The sequence below is a fragment of the Cervus elaphus genome, chromosome 10 (genome assembly GCF_910594005.1).
Source record: "Cervus elaphus chromosome 10, mCerEla1.1, whole genome shotgun sequence".
In the NCBI taxonomy this organism is placed as follows: Eukaryota; Metazoa; Chordata; class Mammalia; order Artiodactyla; family Cervidae; genus Cervus; species Cervus elaphus.
Window position 1 is genome coordinate 41,857,254 of NC_057824.1, and position 10,061 is coordinate 41,867,314.

Genomic DNA, 10,061 nt, shown 5'->3' on the forward strand with positions numbered 1-10,061 from the left:
GCTGGAGATCTCACTGGGTGATGCTCCACAGTTGGGTAGAGCAGTTGAAGTTGATACTGATCAAGTCAAGACATTAATAGAACAGTCAGCATTATACCACTTGAGAGATAGCTGACATGCCCAAAATAGTCAAATCAAGCATTGAAAATCACTTTAACCCGTTTGTTTGTGTTAATTGCTTTGATAAATTTGGGTTCTACATAAGTGAAGTGAAAAAAACCTTGACCATATTTCCACATGCGATTCTACTGAAACATAACAAAAACTTTCTATTTTTAAAATAAATTATGATGGACAATGAAAAGTAGAAGTGAAGTCGCTCAGTCGTGTCCGACTGTTTGCGACCCCATGGGCTCCTCCGTCCATGGGATTTTCCAGGCAAGAGTACTGGAGTGGGTTGCCATTTCCTTCTCCAGGGGACCTTCCCGACTCAGGGATTGAACCTGGGTCTCCCGCATTGCAGGTGGACGCTCTACCCTCTAAGCCACCAGGGAAGCCCTGAATGAAAAGTAGACACCGTACAATAACGTGAAACAGAAGAGATCGTGGGCAAGCAAAATGAACCACCACCAACCTCACCAGAGGCCGGTGAAGTGATGTTGGAAGATGGTGGGATTGGAAAGGAGTCCTCTGTTATGAGCTCCTTCTGTAAAACCAAACAATTATTTCCACCAAGTACTGCTCCCAGTTAGACCCACTGAAAGCAGGAATCAACAAAAAGTGTCCAAAATTAGTCAACAGAAAGCCCACAATCTTCCATCAAGGTAATGTAAAACTCCGTATTTCTTTGATGACCAGGCAAAAAAAACTGGTCAGCTTGGCTAGGAAGTTCTGATTCATCTGCAGTGTTCACCAGACATTGCACCTTTGGATTTCCATTTATTTTGGTCTTTCCAAAATTATCTTAATGGCAAAAAAATTTCAGTGCCCTATAGTAAAAGGCACCTGTAACAGTTCTTTGCTCAAAAAGATAAAAAGTTTGGGAAAGGTGGAATTATGAAGTTGCCTGAAAAATGGCAGCAGGTTATGGAACAAAACAGTGAATATGTTATTCAATAAAGTTCTTGGTGAAAGTGAAAAATGTGTCTTATTTTTATTTAAAAATCAAAGGAACTCTCACTACTCGCCGTTTCAAAATGCTGCTAAGACCTTAGGGACAGTTGAGTGATGCCCCCTCACCCCCGGGCTCGGCGGAAAGCGACTCATGGAACGGCCATGAGCAGACTTCACATCACTTCACTGCCAAAATGACATCATTTTCCACCTCTGCCCAGTGTTCAGCATCTGACAGTGCTTGCAGGATCTCTCCAGAACAAACCAATCAGGTACGACCAAAACTGCCTCTTTTGAAGATTTTGCAAGCAGCAGGTGCACAAGGTGAAATGTTCACTGTTAAAGAGGTTATGCATTATCTAGGCCAGTATATAATGGTGAAGCAGCTTTATGATCAGCAGGAGCAGCATATGGTATATTGTGGTGGAGATCTTTTGGGAGAACTACTGGGTCATCAGAGCTTCTCTGTGAAAGATCCAAGCCCTCTCTATGATATGCTAAGAAAGAATCTTGTCACACTAGCTACTGCTACTACAGATGCTGCTCAGACTCTGGCTATCGCACAGGAGCACAGTATGGATATTCCAAGTCAAGACTGACTGAAGCAAAATGTAGAGGAAAGCCTCAGTTCCAGGAAAAGAACTGAAGAAGGCAATATTCCCACACTGCCTACCTCACAGTATAAATGCAGAAGTTCTAGAGCAGATGAAGACTTGGTAGCAAATTTAACTCAAGAAGAGACGTCAAGACTGGATCTCGGGTTTGAGGAGTGGGATGTAGCTGGCTTGCCTTGGTGGTTTTTGGGAAACTTGAGAAATATCTATACACCTAGAAGTAATGGCTAAACTGATTTACCGACAAATCAGGATATAGGTACTGCCATTGTGTCAGACACCACAGATGACTTGTGGTTTTTGAATGAATCAGTGTCAGAGCAATTCGGTGTTGGGATAAAAGTTGAAGCTGCTGATCCTGAACAAACAAGTGAAGAAGTAGGGAAAGAGAGAGACAAAAAGGTGGTTGACATGGGAAAAAATGATGACCTGGTGGACCCTGAATCCATAAGTGATGATACCGACACAGAAGTTACCTCTGAGGATGAGTGGCAGTGTACTGAGTGCAAGAAATTTAACTCTCCAAGCAAGAGGTACTGTTTTCGTTGCTGGGCCTTGAGGAAGGATTGGTACTCAGATTGTTCCAAGTTAACCCATTCTCTCTCCACAGCTGCTATCACTGCCATACCTGAAAAGCAAGAAAGTGAAGGAATTGATGTCCCTGACTGCAGAAGAACTGTATCAGCTCCAGTTGTTAGACCTAAAGATATATACATAAAAGAAGAAAACTCTGAACATTTTGATCCTTGCAACTCGGTGGAATTCTTGGATTTGGCTCATAGTTCTGAAAGCCAAGAGACCATATCAAGCATGGTAGAACAATCAGATAACCTTTTTGAACAGAGAAAAGATACAGAAAACATGGAGGATTGCCAGAATCTTTTGAAGCCATGTAGTCTGTGTGAGAAAAGACCACGAGACGGAAACATCATTCACGGGAGGACAGGCCATCTTGTCACTTGTTTTCATTGTGCTAGAAGACTAAAGAAGGCTGGGGCTTCTTGTCCTATTTGCAAGAAAGAGATTCAGTTGGTTATTAAGGTTTTCGTAGCATAGCTGAATCGGTGAATTACAGACACATATTAACAGAGCTGGTCATGTATCCAAATATCAGTATTGAGCATCTCTACGCAGGGTGACTCATTTCATACTTTCATTTATTCTTGTAAACTTTTATGTTCTAAGCCATTTTTACCTCTAAACTTATAGAATTTGAGAATAAGTTCTTTAGAACTACATTATCAGTATGGAGACTATTAACATTAAAAGAGAAGTTAATCATTCTGTCTCCAAAGATGAGGCTCTGGGAGGGAGCAGTACAAATAGAAATACATTCGTTCTTTCATTTACCAAATTACCTGAAGATGAATCATTTCTTTATTTAATTTAATTTCTTACTGTTCTTTTCTGGTAGGGAATGTTCTTGGGCATCAAAATCCAAGGTGACTGTTAGAAAGATATTAAAGCTATCGATGAAAAAACAAGTAATTAATGTATAAAGTAGATTATGTTGTGTGATTCAGAGAAACGATTATTTTTGTAAAGTGCCTAGAACAGTGATATCCAACATTTTTGCTAACATACCTCAAAAAACAACTTTGAAAAAGTACATACAACTTTTTGCACATTTTAAAAATTGAGGTGTAGTTAGCCAACAGTAAAGTCAGTAAAGTGTTCCCTTGTGCTGAATTGTAGACATCTCAGTAGCCACCTGAAGCAAGCAGTAGTGCATTTCTATCTCCTTTTCCAGGCAGTTCCTCCATCATTTCATGACTCTTACCCTCAATTAGTTTTCCTTTTGCACATGTTAAATTTGACTTTTAAATTTTTAAAATAAATTTAACTAATTAAAAAAAAAAAAAAAAGGAACTTTTTGACCAACCCAGTATAACAAGTTTCCCTTCATCCTTGGTGTCAGCATTCTTGAGTCCAAATGGGAATGGGGAGCTGTCAGTCCCTCAGTCTATCCTGTCCTCTGGGTCAAAGCTTAAATTTTTTTTTTTCTCACTAAAACAGCGAAAGCTACAGTTTATAACAGCATATGGACATATATATGTAACTGAAAAAAAGTTTTATGATGCAATTTTTATTATGTGCAATATTGTCTCATTATTTTCTAGTCTGTTCCTTTTAAACAGATAGCAGATTGTGCCTCCATTCAATTAATCTCATGATTCACTGATTTACGAGTTGTAGTTTGAAAATCATTGCTGAAAATTCTTCTCTATTTTCTCATAGGTATTGAAAACAAACAAAAAAAAAGTAGGAAAAAAAGTACATAAGAACATTCCCCCAAAAGATTTGAGGAAGCTACCTAAAAGCATTGCCTATTAACCTCTATCTCATTCACATCCAGTTTACGATCACTCACAAAAATTTTTATCATACCAAGTTACTTTTCTTGCCAACAAATTTTGTAACAAAGATAACATGAACTTACCTGACCAGTAAACTCAAGGAGAATAAAAGTTGTATGCCTGCATTATTTTCAGTGTTGATAGCTCTAAAGACATGCTTGTTTTACTTAAAAACTCCAAACTTGCTTTAATACACCAGAATTAATCTCAGATCATGTAAACCTGAAAAGCTCTGGATCCAGTCTCTGTTACATTTCAACTGGTATAAATGCTTTGGGCTGTTTTTGGTTTGGTTTGGTTTGGTTGCCTGTGATTTGTGACATGTGAGATCTTAGTTCCCAGACCAGGGATCAACTCCCATCCCCCCACCCCAACCCCTCGCAGTGAAAGCTTGAAGTCTTAACCATTGACCACCAGGGAAGTCCCATTGCTTGCTTGTTTTTAAGCCAATTAAATAGAGCTCTTCTGCAAATCAATTTTAGCAATACCACCAGCAGGTAGGAAATGAAAAAAGCACATCTATAACACATGTATATACACACACACTTACAGACATGAAAACACAGACAGACGGAAACAGGGACCTTCTAGGTTTGTTTTAAATTTCATCTGTGTCTCAGATCAAACTCAAAAGAATAGTTAGATCCAAATTGTGTTTCTGGCATACTGTAAGGATGCTTTAGAGCTCTTTATGAAGTCAGTTTGCCTTTTAGAAGCTTCTGCAAACCAATCAAAGAATGCATTACATTGGCTCCCTAAGGATTTGGACTTCTCTCTTTTAGGAGTGCTCCTTAAGGTGAACTTTTTTAAAACAAAGATTCCCCCTTTTGAACAGGATGGATGAATTCCCAAAACCCTTCAACAGACAGAAATACCAAAAATCTAAGGCAACTGCTATTTAAATCTTTCCTTCTTGTTGTGTATTTGCTCCAGTTAACTTAGAAACAGTAACTAGGGGGTTTAATGTTTGGATCCTCATATGATAGTTCAGTTTTAAAGGGGCTGGTTTTCACAGAGGAGAGAGGGAAGATGGCATCGGGGGTGGGGCCAGAGTACAAGGTGGAGTCCTGAGACAGAAGAGCCAAGGAAGATACACAAGAGGGCCCTAAGACAAAGAAGCCAGAGGGCGGGGAACATAAGAAGTAGGAGGTTTCGGAAGTCATTTTGTTCTTTTTTTTATCTAGTTTTTTGGTTGTTTCTGCCAATTTAGAAAGAGTACCTTGCCAAGAACCAATTTTAGAGTATTGATTGTATTTGAAAGCTTATCGGTACTAACAAAAATAAATATGCCGTTTGTTTTAATTTTAAAATCACAATCCTCCAATGTGATCTTAAGAATGAATTTAGGGAGATTGGAAATTCCTCATAATGGCCATGGTAATTCTGAGTAACCTTTAGGTTTTTCAGCCTACTTTGTTAAAAAATGCACATGTGGGGAGCCTGTAGTTTTTAACATGAAACCAACTGGAATCCCCAAAGGAGGGCTGCCCTCAGGGCATTTAGATGGCCAGGGTCTTATTTTCTTGAGTTCGCCTAGAATTCTAAGGCTGCAGTCCTGGCCCAGATTCCAAAAGGAATAAAACAAACTCTTAGATCCCACTTAGCTTGGTCCTCAAAAGAGAACCTCACTACCATGCTCCAGAAAACAACTTAATACTCACTAATGAAGAAGCCTTGATCCAGAAAGAACAAAACCTTTCCAGATTCCAGATGAAGTCCAGGAGCTCCAAGTGCAAAAAGAGTGGAGCTTGGAACCCAAAATGAGACTCCAGACTGAAAGCAGGTGCTGACCACAGAACCAATGAGCGTAAAGGACTTTGCAGGTACCTCATTCAGTTCTGGGAGCCATCATCTTTCATGTCCACCTCCTTTGGATCCCACTTCTGACATCAAGTATGTCAACTAGTAATACAGTAGCCAGCTATTTTAGCAGCCAAAGTGAGTTTATTTACTGATAGCAGAGGAATTCCAATTTGGTATAAGTGAATGACAGCACACCATAGGCAAATGCAGAGCCCAAGGAAAAGGAACTTGCTTTTATGGGGAAAAGGAGGGAGTTGAGAGGGGCTGTGATAACCAAAGAGTCCATTGGAAGAAGCTGGGAATCCAAAGTATGGTGGCTTCTTATTGGTTGGTCTTCTACAGTCTGATTAGCTGGGCCATCATGGAGTGGAAAGATGTTTTCTTCCTCTTGATGGATCATAATGTAGAGGCACCTTCCTGTCAGAGATGTAGGTGAGGTCTCTTCCTGTCTGGTGTAACTGATGATGCATCATGGTCATGAGGGCTCCTCCTACAGGCCTGTCCCAATTCCAGTTTAGCAAAGTTTGTTGTTTTTTAATAAAGAGGCTTTATTATAAATTCATAACAGATTTAGTCATAAATAGACAAAAATAAAAATAAGCCAAATCTATCAACAGGAATTTGGATAAACAAATTGTAGTATGTCCATACAATGAAATTTTGTACAGCCATAAAATGAACAGACTACCAGTACACAAAACATTATGGATAAAAACATGTTGAGCAGAAGCTAAGCACAGAAGTGTACATATTTTGTGATTCTATTCATATAACATTCTGGAAAAGGCAAAACTACACTGAGAAAGTGGATCAGTGGTTCCCTGGGCCAGTAGTGGGAGGGGGGCACAAGGAAGTTTTGGGAATGATAGGAATGTTCTCTGTCTTCATGGCAGTGGAAGTTCTACAGGTATATACATTTGTCATATGAGTCGGACACAACCGAACGACTAAGCATACATTCGTCAAGTCACACTGAACTATATACACTTAAAATCTATGCAGTTTATGGTATGTATGTGCTAAGTCGCTTCAGCTGTGTCCGACTCTTTGTGACCCTATGAACTATAGCCTGCCAGGCTCCTCTGTTCTTGGGGTTCTCCAGGCAAGAATACTGGAGTGGGTTGCTGTGCCCTCCTCCAGGGGATCTTCCCCACCCAGGGATCTTATGTCTCCTGCATTGGCAGATGGGTTCTTTACCACTAGCACCACCTGGGTATGTATACCATACCTCAATAAAGGTTTTGAGATACACCATTTTTTTAAAAGATGGTAAAAAAATTTAAAAAAAAAAAAAAAAAGATGGTCAGTAGGAGACCCCCCTAGCCAGATAGGCGAGGTTGTTTTAAGTCAGACATACACGTTTTTATGTGAAATCTCTTCTTTTAAGACGTTAGTACCTAATTCAGAACTTAATTATGCCACACAAGCCAAACAAGTGAATCCTCAGGCTACGTTTGGCTCACAGGCAGCCAGTTTGTGGTCTGAGCCTTAAAATCTGCCTTGAGCTCAGCCAGTAAAGCTGCGAGCTGGAACTACACATAGTGACTTTTCCTGGGTGTGGCTCTGGCATGTTGCTCTTGACCCTCCTTGAAAGAGGTGATGGGTAGTGAAATGTAATGGGTCTGGGGAACTGAGTTTTTAAGAATTAATTTCACAAACCACATTATAATGATCACACCTAGAGTATTTAACACTGATCTAATTCTACTGACTAACATCCACATTTCCCCAAAATTGTCCTGAAAATGATCTTCTTAGCCTTCCCCCCCCCCCAATTCAGTTTGTAATTAAAGATTATACAGTGCATTTACTTATCTCTCTTCAGTTGCCTTCAATTTAGAATAGTTCCCAGTCTTTTTTTTTGTTTTTGTAATTTCCCTGGTGGCTCAGACGGTAAAGCGTCTGCCTGTAAGGTGGAAGACCTGGGTTCAATCCCTGGGTCAGGAAGAGCCCCTGGAGAAAGCAACGGCACCCCACTCCAGTACTCTTGCCTGGAAAATCCCATGGACAGAGGAGCCTGGTAGGCTACAGTGCATGGGGTCGCAAAGAGTCGGACATAACTGAGCAACATCACTTTCACTTTTCTTTCACTCCCAGTTTTTTTAGACTCTCATGAAGCTTTTTTTGAAGAGTCTGGACAGATGTTCTGCAGATTGTCCATTTGGATTTGTCTGGGGTTTGCAACTGCAGTATGGGATTCAGGTTAGTCATTTTTGGCATGAATTGTGCATAGGTGATATCATGTTCTTATTAGGAGGCTCGTGCCGTCATTTTGACTAATTATTTGTGATGTTTTATCACTTGTTTACATAGTGTCTGCCAGGTTTCTCTGCTGTAAAGGTCATTTCCCCCACTTTATAATTAATAAGTCATCTGTGGAGAAATTCTTTGAGCTGTGCAGAAAAACCAACAAGCTTTTGCCCTGTGGTTTTGGCTCCATTGATGATTCTTTCCTGAATCAATTGTTATCATGTAGGATGTAATTGGACATCAGTGTTTAAAACAGCCCCTGAGCAATTTTATAATTTTACTTATTTACTTATTTTTGGCTGTACTGGGTCTTTGTTGCTAGGTGGGCTTTTCTCTAATTGCAGCGAGCAGGGGTTACTCTCTAGCTGAGATATGTGGGCTTCTCATTGTGATGGCTTCTCTTGTTGCAGAGCACAGGCTTTTGTGAATGCGGGCTTCAATAGTTGCAGCTCCTGGGCTCTAGAGCACAGGCTCAATAGGCGTGGTGCACAGGCTTAGTTGCCCTGAGGTATGTGGGCTCCTCTTGGATCAGGGATTGAACTCATGTCTCCTGCACTGGCAGGGTATTCTTTATGACTGAACCACCATGGAAGCCCTCCTCCTTATATAAAAAATAAGTGATTTTATTAAAGTGTAGCCAGTGTTGGGAATTGCTAGACCAGTGCTTCTCATTCTGTGTTTACAGTTTCCCTGGAGATCTTGTTATAAAGCAAGTTTGGATTCAGTTAAACTGAAGTAGAGGTAAGAGTTAGCATTTCCAACAAATTTCCGGATGCTGCTAGTCCACACAGGTCACATGTTAAATGTCAAGGGTTAATCTAGACTTCAGAAAAGTTCTGCAATTCGTTCTGGAGACAGTGCCCTCTCCCCCTAATTTAGTTCTGCCCAGCGTGTCAGTCAAGATTCTCAGTTACAAATATCAAAACACCCTCTAGCTTGTCTGCACAGAAAAGGTATTTGTGAATCAGCATTGGGGAGCTCTCAGAACCCCTTGGCACTGAGCTCCCAGGAACAGTGCCCAGACACGTTGCAGAACTGATCTCATGAGAGAACCAGCCTTCCCACTGCTGGGCACTGAACCCATCAGCACTGATGCCAGGCACGCATGCCAACTGTGACCAGTACTGCCACCAGCAACAATGCCACACTGATGCCTGAAACCCAACCTCACAGCTATTATTGGCTGTCAAAGCTAGATGTCAGTTGTCACCCTCGCAAACAGATTCCACACAGAGCACACTTGCTCATGTTGTTTATTTCTAAAGTTTCATTCGAATGGGTGGGATTGCTGGAGCCTTGGTCACATATCCATTCCTTAGCTGCAAGGGAGGCAGGGAAATCACATTTCCTGGCTTCTCTCTTGGGAGATGGGGAAAAGGCAGAGTTCATAAAGCAAAGATGCTCTAAAGAAGCAGTTCCTAAACATGGCAAGTGTCCAACACACGGTTACTTGAAAGAATCAACATTGTTAAGTGCTGAGAAATCTACAAAAAAATAAGAGTAATACTAGAGACATTCTCTCTGATGTAGAAAATGCATCGTCAAACTGTGATAATGTGTGATACCAGAATGAGAATAGATAAATATTTGAGGTATACTTGTCATATTTTCATATATATATATGTATATGTGTACTGGGGGAAAGGACTTAGATCCAGGCCTTTACATCAATGTTAGCCAAAGTAGTCAGGATGACCAAGCTCAAAGTCAGCGTGGAAGGGCATCAGTCAAGGGCTTGGATAGAAGGAATCAGGCACCAATGGAAGGTCTTTGCTGCAAGAGTCTACCTTAAGTATGTTCTCATCTATGATTTTTAAAAATTGTACATTAGTAAGGCCAAAAGGAACTATCAGAATGTCACTAGTGATGGGAATTCCCCGACAGCCTAGTGGTTAAGGCTTTGTCTTCCAATGCAGGGAATACAGGTTCAATCCCTGGTGGGGAAGCTAAGATCCCATATGCCTCCAGGCCAAAAAACCAAATC

The 10,061-nt window shown here is 40.7% G+C and overlaps 1 protein-coding gene across 2 annotated transcripts; it reads left to right on the forward strand.

The window, feature by feature from the left end:
* Window positions 1–378: 378 nt before the first annotated feature.
* On the forward strand, window positions 379–3,137 carry LOC122701678 (protein Mdm4-like). Of its 2 annotated transcripts, XM_043914886.1 has the most exons (2): window positions 379–1,590; window positions 1,659–3,137. In XM_043914886.1, the coding sequence occupies exons 1-2, from the start codon at window positions 1,248–1,250 to the stop codon at window positions 1,697–1,699; spliced, it is 384 nt and encodes a 127-aa protein (XP_043770821.1). In that variant the 5' UTR covers window positions 379–1,247; the 3' UTR covers window positions 1,700–3,137. The 2 variants fall into 2 exon arrangements, with proteins under 2 accessions (XP_043770821.1, XP_043770820.1); XM_043914885.1 differs by having other exon boundaries at window positions 379–3,137.
* Window positions 3,138–10,061: the final 6,924 nt, after the last annotated feature.